The sequence below is a fragment of the Aedes albopictus genome, chromosome 2, assembly GCF_035046485.1.
Source record: "Aedes albopictus strain Foshan chromosome 2, AalbF5, whole genome shotgun sequence".
In the NCBI taxonomy this organism is placed as follows: Eukaryota; Metazoa; Arthropoda; class Insecta; order Diptera; family Culicidae; genus Aedes; species Aedes albopictus.
In genome coordinates, this window is record NC_085137.1 from 289,794,170 (window position 1) to 289,810,649 (window position 16,480).

The 16,480-nt window shown below is 39.7% G+C and overlaps 2 protein-coding genes across 6 annotated transcripts in view; one reads left to right on the forward strand and one right to left on the reverse strand.

The window, feature by feature from the left end:
• LOC109410267 (tyrosine-protein kinase receptor torso) overlaps positions 1–16,480 on the forward strand; it is a 174,679-nt gene that overhangs the window by 88,336 nt on the left and 69,863 nt on the right. The gene's annotated exons all lie outside the window — the stretch shown is intronic.
• The window catches only part of LOC109410269 (uncharacterized), a 29,249-nt gene continuing 12,944 nt past the window's right edge, over positions 176–16,480 (reverse strand). For 2 of the 4 annotated variants that reach the window (XM_029872836.2, XM_029872835.2), the window contains exons 3-4: positions 5,090–5,318; positions 176–846 (exon numbers count right to left, since the gene is read on the reverse strand). In XM_029872836.2, the coding sequence (XP_029728696.2) occupies positions 403–846; positions 5,090–5,318 (673 nt within the window). In that variant the 3' untranslated portion in view covers positions 176–402. The remainder of the gene's footprint in view (positions 847–5,089; positions 5,319–16,480) is intronic. The other 2 variants (XM_029872838.2, XM_029872837.2) reach the window with 1 other exon arrangement.

The window sequence follows — 16,480 nt, forward strand, 5'->3', positions numbered from 1 at the left end:
CCAGCCAACCATGATTATTCAAGGCTCTCCCGTGACGAATGACCGCGGCACGTGAGGTAAAATTGACTCTATAAGCATTGTTGGTTGTTTTCAGCGGAAATGTGGCAAAATCCTCCGGTTGTACCGAGCAATATGGAAGTATCACGGACCAATTTCACAACGAAATAAAAAAGCATTGTTTAAAAAAAAGTTTTATTGAATACGTGTTCTTATCAACTAGAAAGTGGAATTTTTCCTACCACTAAAAATAATCAATTAATGCTTTTCCAATCAATGAATGCTGTCAAAATGTATCAGTATAAAAATACTGTGAGCTTCCCTTTTCTGTATAATAGATTTGTATAAAATTGGGCAACAACTAAGTAGTCTTTTAGTAGCTAAAACAGTGTTTCTCAATGTGATTCACGAGATGCTGCAATCCCAACACACTAGAGAGTAGTACAAACACGTGACCAACTTATCATCTTGGTCCTTCGAGTCATCTACACCTGGGTGGGGTTTCTTTTTGTTCTTTTTCTTCTGCTGCCGGAATGCATCCATTCGGGGCTCGTCCAAGGGCGAGGTGACCCTGACCGCATCGACGGCATCGTTGTCGTTGATGTGATCGATCGTGTCAAGGTTTTCACAGCTGTCCTTCTTGGAATTGTTGTAGCTGTTTCGCCGGCGCCGTCTCCGAGCCTCGCCCATGGCTAGCGTGGCGGCATTGTGCACGTAATCTGCCGACCGACTGTCATTGTTGGACAGCAGCGATGACGAAGATTCCGCATTGGAGTAGTTGCGATCTTTCTCTTCGCACTCGTCTATCAACTCCAGTGCATCGAACTGATTACTGCTTGGAATGTCTTTCTGCGATGGGGGAATGGGAGAAATGATAGTGAAGTGCATTAGTTGTGAAGTTTTTATTATTACAGGTAAATTACAGTTCTATTAACCACTACTGGTCTATTCTAGTCCTGTCACTGTAAAAGCACTACACGAGCGATTGCAGTTGAAGGCACGTTGATAAACTAGTACACGGAGAGACGAAACTACTCAAAAGTGAGTTCTTTCCACCCAACTTCGGGGTTGCGTGCGTCAAGCCAATTTTGAGTTGATGGAAACGATGTTTTTGTTGGGTTGTTCCCGATTGCTTCCATGTGAAAAAAATACCTAATTTTAAGTTTTTTCCACCCAACCGAAATTTTGACTAGGTTGTATTCACTCAAATTTGAGTACTGTGCTAGAAACTCAGTTTTGGCTTGACGCACGGAACTGCAAAAGTTGGGCTGTTTCTCTCTTCACTCTCTGACAACAACAGAAAGAGCAGGCCCCTGGCATCAATGAAATATATCGTAGCCAACATCTAACTGCCTTATACTCATATTCGTGCAAATTGAAACGAGCGTGTAATCAACAAACGCAGCTTTTGTTTAATGTTGTGAGCCACACACGAAATCACATTCACAATGCGTGTTTGTTGGGTTGCTTTATTCAACTAATCGCATGCTCCTCATACCGTACATTAATATTAAAGCGAGTTTGAAGTGTTTTGTGATCATAACAGGTGGAAAAAATGATTCCAAAAACTGATCAATAAGCCAAAATAAACGTTAAACAAAAAATTGTTGATGTTTTCGCATTTGACAGTGGGCGCTATTTATTAGCGCTCAGGACATCCTGTCTACCATGATTCCAATGCATTGATATAGGCCGTGTCAGGGGCCTGAGAAAGAGCGCATGAAAAGGGAGATGAAAAAGAACTCAAAATTGAGTTTAAAAGTACCTAATTTTGAGTTTTTCAGTTTCTCCGTGTAGATTCTTAAAAGGGGGGGGGGGGGGGGTGGTGTTGCCGTTCGCCGATATCCGCGTGCATTCGAACCATGAGCCTCCCGTAAAAAAACAAGTAGTGGATAATCAACAAGAGACGACAACCTCAGCAACAAAAAGGTACTTGAGATTGGATACGTGAAACTTCAGATCTCTCAATTTTATCGGGAGCACCCGCATATTTGCCGATATACAGATGGAGCGCAAGTTCAGCATTGTAGCGCTACAGGGGATGTGTTGTACATGATCAACCTTTGCAAATGTTTAAAAACAATGCACAGCCCACTCTCCGGAAGCATTGATGACGATTGTCATAGGAGACTTAAACGCTTAGGTTCGTCAGGAGGTGGAATGTCGACCGACAAGTGGAAGGCTCAGCGCCCACCAGCTGACGAACGAAAACTATTGATTTCACCACCGCTATGCACTAACTTCCAGTACAGCCTCCCTTATCGTTACACCTGGACATCACCACAGCAGGCGGAATCCCAAATCGACCACATCCTGATTGACGGACGGCACTTCTCCGACATTATCGATGTCTGAACCTATCGTGGCGCTATGATGATAGTATAAATGCGCTAAAAACTTTCCGTGTCTTACAACGTACGATATCCATGACCACCCCGATATAATGTGGAGTGACTGAAACAATCGTATGTCGCCACCGCATACGCGCAGAATCTCGAGGCAGCGCTGCCGGACGAGGGAGAGCTCAATGAAGCTCCTCTCAAGGACTGCCTGAGTACGATCAAAGCATCCGTCAACAATGCAGCTGAAAGTAACGTCGGATGGAACACAGGAAAGGATCAGGACGAGAGTATCGTCAAGGACGGACATGGAGTGATCAGCAGGTGGAAGCTGCACTACGGCGAGTGCGAAGAAACGACTATGTCAGTACAGTAAGGGGAAACAACAAGTCAATATGTGAGAACTTCAGAGCGATGGCCATTTTGAATGCCTATCCCAGATCGTCTTCCGTCGTTTGTCACGTTTGCACGTGGTAAGTTATCAACCCTGTTACATCGACGGCAATTTGACAACGGATCAAAATTTCGGCATAGGGTAAAAACACTAGACTTCGCCCCCCTAAAATTCTGGAATTTGTATGGAGGTGGCGAAGACTAGAGCAGTGGCGAAGTCTAGTGCTTTTACCCTACACAACCACACAGGCACAGAGCTATAGAAAATCATGGACAAAAACGGCTTTCTGCGAGGCTGACCAGACTGATCAAAGCAGCGATTGAGTTATTTTTTTTTATTCTTCAACCACTTAACCTAATTGACAGCTCTTGTCCACTAGGGCACTGCGTGAGCGATTCCAATTGGCGGATGCACTTACACTTTGTACAGCGCCTAAATGTGTTCTATTCTAATAGTACCACTAATTCTTATTCGAATTGGTAAGCCGTAGCGCTGCTGTCACTTTTCTACCCTGTCCATAGTAGAATGATGAGCACGATGTTGCTGTGTGGCTTTCGTTCCAACCCCAGTCCGATTAGGGGTCCATTATGAGTTGCCGTTAGCCGATATCCAAGTTTCAGGGTCCGTTAGAGCATATGCTCCGAAGAGGGTCAGGTGTCAGCCGCTCTCGAGGTGAAGAACAACTGACGAAAAATTGCAAGTGCCGGGGCTGGGATCGAACCCATGACCATCCACTTATGAAGTGAACGTGAACGTAGTCGCTACGGGCCCCGGCAGCGATTGAGTTATCCAGTTCATTCGGATCTCGCCAGGGAATGCGACAGTGTAATGGACTTTCATCAGTTTAACTGAACTAATGTAACAAGTCGGGCTGCCGGGGTACGATTTTTACGAAATCCGGTCAATTTTTGGTGCTTTGCGGACGACATTGACTTTTCCACAACACGGTGTCCAAATATATATTATTATCATAGTATCATATACCTCGTTTTTTTTTCAACCGGATGTTACCACAGCATACGCGCAAAATCTTGAACGTTGCCAGGCGAGGATGAGCTCGTAGTGGCCCTTCTAGAGGACTGCTGGAGTACAGTAAAAAGTCGATGGAACGAATGGTTCAACGAGGATAGCGATTTTGGAGAAAAACGCAGCGCGAGCGGTAATGCTGCAGCAAGGAATTCTGCAGAACGTGGAACACTACAAGCAGAAGCGGACATAGCAAATCCGCCTCTTCCGGGAGAAAAAGTACCGTCTGGAAAATGCGGAGTGCGAAAAAATGGAACTGCTGTGCAGTTCCCAAGAAACGCGGAAGTTCTACCAGATGCTCAACGCATCCCGCAACGGATTCGTGCCGCGAGCCGAATTATGCAGGGATAAGGACGGAAGTCTCTTGACCGACGGATGTGAAGTCATCGAAAGGTGCAAGCAGCACTTCGATGAGCATCTGAATGACGTGGAGAACGTAGGTATGGAAGGCCACGGCAACGGAGGAAACGACTACGCCAATGCAGCAGAGGACGGAAATGATCAAATTTCTATGCTTAGGGAAGTTAAGCATGCCATTCACCAGCTCAAAGCAACTGTTAAGGATGGTATCGCAGCTGAACTCATCAAGATGAAATATTAATATGTTCATACCAATCGCTAGAACCAGAAACAAATGGAAAAAAATCGTTTCCCTTTCCTCCCAATCCACAGCACAGTGTCAATTTATCGTAAAACACCTACAAGTTATGCAACGAAGAGAACTGTGCCGCTTCGCCTTCATAGTAATCAACATACAATTTATCACCTTGTGATTGGTATCCACGCATCAAAGTCTGAATTCTCTGTCAAAAATAAATTCCTCTTTCTAGCAAACACCTCTCTAGCAAACACCCTATCCGTTCTGGTTGTGGGGACGCAGAGTACTCTCGGTCTCTAGTAGCAACAACCATCACACACTAATATTCCTTTTCCTTCCAACTGACGGTAAAGCATTTAGCCGGCACCGTTGTTGATAAAAAAAAATATGAGCTGCTAAATTTGCACTTGAGAATAAGTGGAGTGCTCCAGCTCTTATTCATTTGGCCAGCTCAGATCAATCATGGAGAAGCAACCATTGACACGTATGGTCAGTCTATGCTACGCTAAGCTAGATTATTGCGAATACAAGCTTTAATTATAACATAAGAAAAAATAGCTTCATTTTTAAATGATACAAATTAAACTATAGAAAAATATAACGTTCATTACCCCTCTTTTCCTCCTTATGATTCAAATAATCCTAATCTTGATAAACAACTATAAACAGAAGCAACAAATAAAACAACAGTGGATTGAATCGATTGAAAAGCTTATAAGTGACAAAATGACTTACCTTACTAATATCACCGTTCAGGTCGTTCAGGACAACCAACTCCACCGACTGCGGTCCGTCCGTGCTGCACGTTCTGGCTCCCTCGTTGGCATTGAGTTCACTGGGACTAGTTTTGCTTGTGCTTGCCTCACCGGTTTTGCTGGCGGCCATCGAAGCCAAACTCATGGCCCCCGTTGCCGTCGCCATGCCCACGTCCAGGTTGTCGTGAAGATCTCTGCAATAGAATTTCCTACAGATTTTCCACGGAAACCGTAGCCGCACACAATGCAGATGTAAATTCGATCAATTGGTCACTGATCACTAGGAACTATAGCATGTATGGCTTATCACCGCAATGCGAGAGAGCGAGTGAGGGGTTAGTGAGAAATGCAGCCTGCACAGATTCTCCAACCATAACCTACTGACCCGATCAGAGAGGTATAACGAAAGTGTAAGCAAATTATTTCAACCTTGAATATTAATGTTACCGTGTATTGTGTTCAGACTTGTGGATTACGTCCAAATTAAAACAAGATTTCAAAAATTTTGAAAGTTTTTTGGCATTCTGTGATTAGAAATGTTTCTATTTAAATTAAAATATTTTTGGTGTTTTTATGGCGTAGTCTGTATTTAATTAAATGACCTGATTTCATTTGAATATAGACTATAATTCATGTAGTATAGTACAAGTGTACCAGTTATGACCATGGTGGTTCTCTATTTGGCCATAGTGGAAATTGAAAAAGTGTTCAAGCTTTGACCTATTATGAGAGTTTTAGTAGCAAGTATTTTTTCTTTAGAAAAGTCAAGATTACCGTACGAGTGACAAGTAGACCACGTTTTCCGCGTCGATTTATTCGTGCCGAGTTCCATAATTTCGCTTTCTTTTTCGAACATTTACGATAATGTATTTCTGTTCATCACACCTTCAATTTATATTACGCGTTGCGAACATTCGCGGATAATAAATATGTACAACGGATTTATTCTCCGCAATCTTATTAACACGGGAACGCGAAAAAATAATAATACAAGAACATAGATGAAACTCAAAAGCAACGATTCTAGTTGTTTAGTTGTCCAGTTTTCTCGTAAAGCTACGGTGCGGGTTTCGGTTTTTCAGCATTGGCAGTAACACTAAACGGAATTGCATACAGTTTATTTTCTTACTGAGAAACGATAAGCTTAAAACGTGCGTTATTACGAGTTGATCCGTGGTTTAAAAAATATTCATACCCGGTATATAATTATATTTAATACACAAACATACAATAAAATTATTGTATTCTTCCGACAGCCGGCTGGCGGAAGATTAAATCATATCAAGGGTTGCATAGCTCACATCACTTACCAATGTGAATCCAGAACTATGTAACTTCCTATCCCTTCCCTTCCCTTGTAAAAAACTTCCTTCCTGTGACAACCGTGGGGATGCGGAGGTAAACACGGTCTCTAGTAGCAACGGATGTCACACCAACATTCCTTCCCTTCCCAGATGACCGTAAGGACGTGGCCGGCGCCGGTACTGACAATATAAAGTTTTGAACCTTCAAAATTGCACATTGAGGATGGAAAGCTACACCCAGGCCCCATCCATTTGGTTCCCTGTGCAATGTTGACTGTTCTGGTCAGTAACGGAGTAGCAACTACGAATTGTACGGTCATCTCATGCTCATGCTCATGCTCATGAGAGTTTTAGTAGCAAGTATTTGAATGTATCTCTTGAAATGATGCAAAATTTTGAATTATATCAAATAACCACTATGCCCAAATAAGGAACCACTATGGCGATAACTGGTACACTCAGCCTATATAAGCTGCAAAATCTGCAATTGCAAGCATCACATGGGGCAGCTATGCTTTACAAGTACTGTAGACGTTTAGGTAAAACAATTATTTAGCTTCAAAGTATATACTAAAGCATTGTCCAGTTAGAATCCGGACGCAGATAATCAATTATATCTCAGAGGTGGAATAACAAACAGAAAAGGTGAAGCCCTCAAAACAAAGATAATTTACTGTAGTTTCATGGAAAAATATCATTAAAATTATTTAATTTAATTTTTAATACATTTTCTCATTTTTTTCCGTGATTACTTTCTTAAAAATCTGCACAATGGTAGTAAATTTTAACATCAACCCCTTCGGCGGATTTGTTTAACAATCAGGTCATCCCTGTAGTGTCCTGAGACCCTCTACCAATCTGATTAGGATTCCAAAGAAACTTTGCCAAATATTTCTCTTCTTGCGAAATTAAGGGCTATTCAGTGAATTCCAAAGAAGCGAAATTTGAGTGTTTTTTCGTTAATAAACACTATCCAACAATGATGACACCACTGCACATCTCAGGCTGTCGTGATAGCTCACCAAATTAGCTCAAACCTCTATAGATCCCTTGTGTGCATTTTTGAAAAGCTGCACGCGATTCTTGAGGTTATCAGCTTTGTACACATTTGGTGTCAAAATCGTGATGTGAGAAAACGATGTACAGAGCTCGAACTTCCTGGCAAATCTTGGAATTCCAAGCAGATTTATCCATGAACATAAACTTCAATCTTCCTTGAGCACTTCCTCATGGCATGCTTAACAACATCTGAGCACATCACACATAATGGTTATGGAGACATTGACATTTTTCGCGACTGTTGTACCTGACCACGCTTAATTTTCAGCGTGTTTGTGCAAGATTTTTTTCCTTCACTTGTCTTCAATCTGAAATAACTTTTCACTCATAGCAAGAAAATCGATGAAATTTTCACCATCAATAGAGGACTTGTTTATAATCAGACTGCTGTAAAAAAATATGATTATGATCATTGAGAGCGTCACAATAAATTATCCTTTGCGTCCGGATTCTAACTGGACAATGCTTTAACTACATAGCTATCGTTGAAATAATTTTGTTATTCCTTCCTGATCGGGAACATGCTGTCGCGGTTATTGTCACGTTTGTCGTGGTTTCAATCAACAACCCGATACAGTATAGAGTAGTGAGTACCTCCCATACACCGGCAGAACAGCTGTGGCGAAGTGAGAAAATTATAGTTGTCCACCGCACTTAGTACGAAAGTACCTATATACTGTTGTATGGCAATGGGTCACTTTAGCAATGTGATGTGAATTAATTTTCGGCTTGCCACTCAGCTCAGCTCAATCATGTGTGGTTCAAGGTTTCCTTTTTCCAACCGCACGCAAACAAATCAAGTTTTTCGTTTTTTTTTTTGTAAAGTATGCAAATTCGGCACCAACACCAGTTGCTGTCTTCATGCCATGCCGGTGGTTGCGTTGCTGGCATCGTCGTCATCAATATTCGCGAACGCAGCAGCAATCGACAACAACGATGACGACGACACGGTGGTGACGACCCCATCGCTTAGCGCATTGTCAATGGTAACATCTGTGTTGATGAATTAGTGGGAAGCTTGGACGAAACGGTTAATGATGGAGGGAAGGGTCCACAATGGAATGCAAAGTGGACTGAAGAAAGCTTTCAATGCAAAACTTTGGAATTTTAATACATAAATTGCACAATGGGTTTCGCATTTTTATTGCATTATGCATGCATATATCGGAAACATGTTGTATATCGAGGAATAGAATCGATTAACCATATTAACAACAAAAAAAACAGGGTTATCTGCTTCAGTATGCTATAGGGCACTCCTTCTCTTTCACTCTTACAGAAATGTAGTAAACAACAAGGCCAAGAAACGTCAAAATCCCATACAAAATCAAAACAGTGCAGTGTCCTATATCAGGGCAAACGCCTACACACGTCCTTCTTTTTTCTTCTTGTCATTCTGTTCCAACTGGAATGAAGCCTGTTCCTCAGCTTGGTGTTCCTGAGGGCTCTGCCACAGTTAGTTGTTAACTATGTTTTGCATTTGTGTATCGTGTGGCAGGCACGAATATTAGTGTGGGTCATCGGAACTGTTTTCTCAGATCAAAGCTTTTTTGGTTCCGTTTCGGGTCTTGAGTATCTGTGCAAAATTTGAGCACGATTGGTTGCGTCTACACTTTGCGCATTGCAATTGAAATTTGTATGGGATTTTGTATGGGAAATTATATTTTTTTCATTTTTGTCATAAGTTGAAAAAGTTTGTCTGAAACTTTTTAACCGATACTGTAAAATGATAACCTAGGATGTTCTGAAAAACTTTGTCGAAGACCGCAAAGCGATCCGATGCTTGTGAAAATAGTTATAACCAACGAACCGCATGCATGTGTTTATGTTTTAACCAAGGGGTAAGACATTATTAACATACTTAGTGTATTAGACGATAAACAAATATATTAACGGAAATTATTCGCAATTTTCCCATCTAAGTAGGTAACCGACGTAAAACAAAACATCACCGTAATAATTTTTTTCTGTTCGAATTGTTGATTCTTACGTTGAGTCTTTGTAGAAGGCTTGTGTTCATATGTAGTTTTAAAAGCATTTGTGTTTCAGCTAAATCTCAAGTTCGTGGCATCTGAGTGCCTTTGTCATGGATTGAAAGGAAATGTGGGAATTTATATTGCAACATTCCATAACTACCCGCTCGATTCTAACATTTCACTCTTCACAGATTTCAATGCACTGGAATTTCTGGGGCGCTTTGAGTTGTCAATGTTAGGCAAATTATAAAAAAATGGATTGGACGGGCTACTGGAATGAATACTTATACCCGATTTCTAATGTCCCCAACATAAGAAGACCTTATCACCTCATCACTTTACTGTCTATAAGAAATTGGCTTTTATTTGATATGTATGGTTCGTTTTAAAACAAATTATGTATTGAATAAGATTATGTTTTTATTGTATTGATGGATATTTTCGTAAAGGAGAGAACATTAAAACCATCCGAGAATACGTATACAGGTAGTAACGACATCGGCAAGGTTTTTAATCTGTTTTAGACCAAGGGAAAATCCAATCGTTAAGGTATTTTTGTTTTGTGTGGAGATGTAGGTTTCATGCATCTGATAAGCATAATGTTGAAAAAATAGTTTACGACAATTGGAATCTCCTTAGCCTAAAATAGAAAACTTACAGAAGCCGTCATTCCATTAGAAAGTGTTGCACTTCGCAAACATACAACGTTGATTCTCGTTGTATTGTCTACGACTGTTCATATTTCGTCGATTGCATTCAATACACACGAATCCGCTGAAGCAACCGACACTCAGATTGTAAAAATGTCAATGAGTTGTTTTTTTTTTATCGATTTTTAAAAAAGCGATTACTACGATGGCAAAATATATTTTAATATACAATAATATATTAAGCAAAGATTTGTAGGTGTCTGCCCCCTTGGTTTTAACCCTCTAATACCCAACCCCGCCTTTAGACGGGGTATAGTTTGAGCATTTTTGTAATTTTTGTTTCGAGGGAAATCAAAATTTTTATATTTTTGGCTGATATTTAGGACTGTTTTGTATATCTCAAAATGGTTTTTGGTGTATTTTAAAGCGTATTTACATTTTTCAAAAATCAATGTTTTGGTCACCTTTTAGAAGTCATTGTTTATTTTGTATTGAATCGCTACAATGAACATATTTTTAATTTTTCCCAAACCATTCTATCCTTGTTTAATAGTTTAAGGGGATCGAATACACTTTAAAATTATTTTCCTTAAAATAACACGGAAAATAAAATTTTATATGAAAAAAACTTAAAATAAAAATATTTCAACAATAATCATAAAATCTCAAAATGTTTTCATCCCAAAAATCCGTACCCAAATAGGCTTCCAGGAAAAATATAAAAATGTGGGATGTTCAAAAATAAAAATTAGAAAAATCAAAAACTGAAATTCACGAAATCGAGAATTAAAAAGAATCATCTTCCAAAACATGCTTAAATCGATTTTAGATGACGAAAAATGATATTTAGATCAAAATCAAAAATTTGGGTATTAGAGGGTTAACATGTAAAGGAATAACAATAGCAACAAAATCATGCTGTTTCGCCAAGCAATGCCAACGCTATAACTTTATTCATAAGCATCAGATCACTTCGCGGTCTTCGACAAAGTTTTTCAGGACAACCCAGGCTATGTTTTCTCTTTATCGGTTACATAGTTTTAGAAAAATTCGAGCTAGTAATGAGAGAAATGCAAAAAAGTGTGTTTTCCCATGTAAAATCCCACACAAACTTCAAACGCGATGCGCAAAACGTAGACATAACCGATCGCGCCCAAATTTTGCACACTTATTTGAGGCCTGAAATGGGATCAAAAAAGCTTTGATCTGTTGGGATACCATTGAATTTTTCATTTTTCCATATAAACGATGACCCACTCTAACGAATATGCTCTATGCCCATGGATGTTAAGGAAATGTCCATTATGAAAACTTCCTGGACTAACCAGAAATCGAATCTGGCATCCTAAGCATGATCTTATCCAGCGCTTTTACCTCATTGCTTGTATGAGCCCGTTCACGAGCCCACGACATTTCATTGCATATGAAGTTTTCTTCAGATGTACCTAAACAAACTAGATTTAAAATTGAGACAGTTAAGCCACACCGGAGAATGATTGGTATAGTCGAAAGAGAAGCGGCGTGGAAAATGATGATATTCAAATTCAACATTTGGAAAGATCACCTAATGTGAAACGCACGGAGCGATTGAGCGCTGATTATATAGCATCAACCTATTAACTACCATGTGACACCTTCTCCTTTTATTATTGCTGCCAAATGGCTAGAAGGAGTCCTATGGTATTTCACTACAAGCCAAAGCGGAAAATTCTAGCGGTTGTTTTGCTCCACCTCATCCCAAAAGGTGCACACTGCACAGTCAGTGGGACTATTAAAAAAAAGACGACCAATATCTCTACGAAGATAAATAGTGCATATTCAGTTTATGGTTAAACTGCTTGGTAAACATGGGCAAAGCATAATTTATTCAACATATTTTTTTTAGGTGAAGGCGTAGGTGTCTTCCGTAAAGTTTTAGAACAACTAGAATAACTTTGCTGAAACGCCCAAAAAAAAAAAAAAAAAAAACGCCCTATAGCGTAGACTTCGTTTTGAGGGAGAAAATATGCATTTATAAAACACTAGCTGTACCCGGCAAACTTTGTCTTGCCTACTGCGTTTTTTGACGTTTCAAGTCCCTAGCGAAGTCCAAGTCCCCGTTCAAAATGTATGAAAACCAGATTTTCAAAAAATCTCAATTTTCCCATGTTTTTGGCCTCATAAACCTTCCTTGGGTGAAAACTAACAGAATAAAACTTAGACGACCCAAATCAGACCATCCCTTCGCAAGTTATGCGCGGTCCCACGTATGCCACTGCATTTTTATATATTTAGATTTCGTAAGTTCTGGACACAATGGGCTGAAGCGGCAATCGAACCCACACTCCGAGGCTTACGAGACACCTAAACGACTGACGCCGCTAATCGCTCGGCCACGAATAAGCCCACCACGTTTTCTATAGACGGTGCGCTATGTGCCGTTTTCGCCTATTAATATTAACATTTTGGACACTATACCAAACAGTGGCATAATGGTTCATAATGTAACTCATTTCGGTGTGTAGCATAGTTGTCACATGTTCTATGGGAATCCCTATTCTTTATTACACCAACGAACCTAACCTCAAAATGACTGACAATTCTCAGGTCATTTTGACAGATGTAACAAGAGCATGAAAAGGACAGCAACAACATCGATAAAATATAATATATGATCCGTATTTTTCGTGCATGTGTGTGGTCTGTCAAAATGACCTCAGAAGTGTCAAACATTTCCATGGCTAGCTTTGTTGGTGTAATGATTTTGCTCAAATTTTGAACGTAGCTTCTGGGAGTCCAAAACAACTGATTTAGGAGGTAAGACTTGGGATTTTCCGAAATTTTTGTCTTTCATATAAGTGTGGGCCACCTTAATACATATACAACATTGTATACTAAAACCAATTCCACAGATTTTCTTAACATTCAACTCACACTCAATCCTGAATCGCCTGCTCAGTATTTTTTTGACGTAAATAGAACAGAACTGTTTTGGTAGATTCGGTAATCGATTTTTTGCAATTTCTAATCATAATAGGCTGTTTTACCTCACGCAAATCTGTCATGAAAAGGCCTACTTTCTCACACCAAAAAAGCAATGCTGTAATGGTTCATTACAGCACTGATTTGCGTTTCGTAATGAACCATTACAGCACTGTTTTCAGTTTTTATCAACTTGATGCTTTCCGGACGCAGTTTTGAAAAAATGTGACAACTGCGCATTATAACCTGCTATGATCAGACTTTCTTAAACATGGCTATGGACATCAGTATGCAGTTTGATGAAAAAGTTTTGTTAAAAACTATCATCAAGCCCTCAAGCGGTAATGCATGAAATTGCAAAAAACGTTGTACGCAACTCGGTGCAGAACTCGATTTTATTGCACTCGTCGTTATTATCCGACTCGGCAAGCTTCGTTGGATAAACGTACTACTCGTGCTGTAAAAATATTCATTCTGCACCTTGTTGCGTAAACTACTATTACCGAGGTTCAGTATACCAATTGTCATAAACGGGTGCAAAAGGTAAACAACCCGTTATTACTGTATTCAGTTGTTCTATTTTTGTCAAAAATTCACCGAACACGGTACTTTAAATTAAGTGTATGCCACATTCTTCCCTTGTCTTCTCATGTACCTGCGCGTTCACATACTCAACTAGGGAAGAATATCCTTATCAGTTTATTCGTAAATGCCATCTTGTATGAGTTTGAAAGTGAGTCACTTCACAACGAACAAAGGGATTAACATATAATCTTCTTTCACTTAGAACTGAGAACCACATTTCATTCACGGGTTGTGCACTTTTTCTTTTTTATTCTTGATGTTCTATGCGTACTTCCACAGTTATTAAAGTGAGAGCTTCGTCTGTCAATTATTATTTTGCATATGTATCGCGTGGCAGGTATGAGTATACTCTATGCCCAAGGAAGTCAATGGAATTTCCATTATGAAAAATTTCATGAACCGATCGGGAATCGAACCCGTCACCCTCAGCGTGGTCATGCAGAATACCCACGTCTTCATAGATGTGGCTATATGAGCCCTCGAGTTGTGTACTTCCTAAATAAATTTCTGGGTCCAAGATAAACTAGCCTCTCGTTAAAAATCTCATTAATGAAGATTTAAAAAAAAATGTTTTCAGAGTCATCCATGCAAAGGTAGAACATTGCAATTATGAAACTCCATTTTACTTCTAATCTCGTCCATTTGCTCCAATTCCAAATTAAAGCTAAGCAAATTACCATGAAGGTAGAGAATTTCCATTCAACATGAAACATTTACTCTCAAAGTACCAGTATGTACCTAGCTAAAACAAAACAAACAACAACTGTGAACTTTTGCTGTTTGAAATGGAACGCAAATGTACCATTTGGAGCTTTACTGTGCAATCCAAATAAGTACAATCTAGCGGTAATTCAATTCCAATAAACCGTAATTACATTACTGGCCTATCAAAGCGATGAACCTTTCAATTTGTATGCGGTGGACAGACACTTTTGGCCGTGTTGTAATATGTTTGTAAACATAGTCGTTCGTCGAGCCGAATCACACGCACTAATTGGATTATTTGCCACAGACCCACAATTTCACTCCATAGTTGTTCAATTTCACGCGTTGCCAATCCATTGACACCAGAATATAGAATTTAAAAAATGCCATTTGCTAATTAACTCACGCGCGTGGGGACTATGAAGGTTGTCAGTGCACTCCCGGTAATGGTCAATTGGAACTAACAATATTTCCAGAGACCGAACAAGATGCCTAAAGAAACCAGTATCTCAATCTTATCGGGCATAGAGGCTATCTTACTTTTATCATTTATCAGTTCTTTTTTTTCTGATATCTCTTATGTGCGACACCAGTACGTTTTTTTTTTGTTTTATCGGAATAGAAATATACGTAGCATCATACGCTAGGGGAGCCTGGGTTGACTTGACTCTTGTCCGATCATAAGAAATGTAATAAATATGCAAATTCATATGATACCTAAATATGTTATGAATTTAGTTAAATTATTAGCTCATCACTAACGCCATTAGACCTGCTTCTGTCTCTACCCGTAATCATGTGTGCAATGGCCTTGGTCGTGTTTATTGCCAAGCCCAAACCTATCCTCGCTGTTTTCAGAACCTCATAGTCAAGGGGCATGTACGATCGTGTGGTGATAGTGTTTTTACTCTAGAAGCTAGACCTTCGAATCGTTCTTTCGGATGCAACGTTCAATAGTAAGTGTGGAATTGCATCACTCTACTTCTGTGCATTTAAGGAGAAACTTCAAAGAATACCAATATGGCTGCCACAATGGCCGAATTAAACCCCTACTCACGTTTTCAAGAGCACAAATATTAAAAATTCGTAAACAAATGCGCTCGATTTGGAAAAGCTGCTTCTTTTTGCAAGTGAGCAAAGCCAGGAAAATCAAGTGCGGCTTGGTTCAATGTTTCGTTCGTCAGATTTGTGCCTCTAAAGTTTGTATGCAAAATTGCAATGGGATTTCTTGATGTTTCATCTTAAAGTCTAAGATAAACACTTTATCTTCGGTCCGAACACTTTTCTTTCTTTTTTTTTATAGAATGAGAAAATCAGCAACAGATACCCAAGAGGTGGTTCCTCGGGTGATGTGGGGATCGACCCACTAAAAACTCATTCTCTTTTCCTTACCTACGCGGTACGCCCGTTAGGGATGACTTCGAGAAACCTTGGGCTGATAGGTTCAATGGGTTAATCCAACGGTTAATCAAATTCAAGTGTTTGGACCGAAGATGAAGTGTTTATCTTAGACTTTTGCCGGAAAACCATGGGCTAAAATGGTTGAAAATCAGCCTGGTATTCGGCGACCAGTTTCAACAAGTGATCTAAGTCTGTTGTACCGGGCACCAAGTTGAGAAGGGTAATCCCTCTGTATTATCACAATCCAATATTTTTTCTAAAAAGCCAGTAGATTGATTAATTCAACTGCTCGCGCGCCCAAAAAGAGTTGACCGGAATCTTTTCAGCTTATTTATGGTCTTCCAAAACCAGTGTGGGAGATTCCTTAGCTTAACCGTCATTTACTATATTGATCCAGTTCAACAAATCTTCGAAGTGCTCCGACTCTAAACTATTGTGTAGATTCGCAAAATTTCTAACATAACATACCACACATTTCCATCAAAAGTTCTCCCATAAAATATGTATCATCTTTGCAAAACATGCTAAATGCAATTGTTTATTGCCATACCTTCACAGTTTTGGGCATCTTCCGCTATGACTCAGTAAATTTTGAACCAATTAAAACGTGATGAGATAGGTATAGTATCTAGCCGTGTACAAAATTTCAAGTCAATTGATTCAAAATTGACTGAGTAATAGCGGAAAAGAGCCCAAAATAAAATCCGCTGACCAAGTGACTCGGCACCCT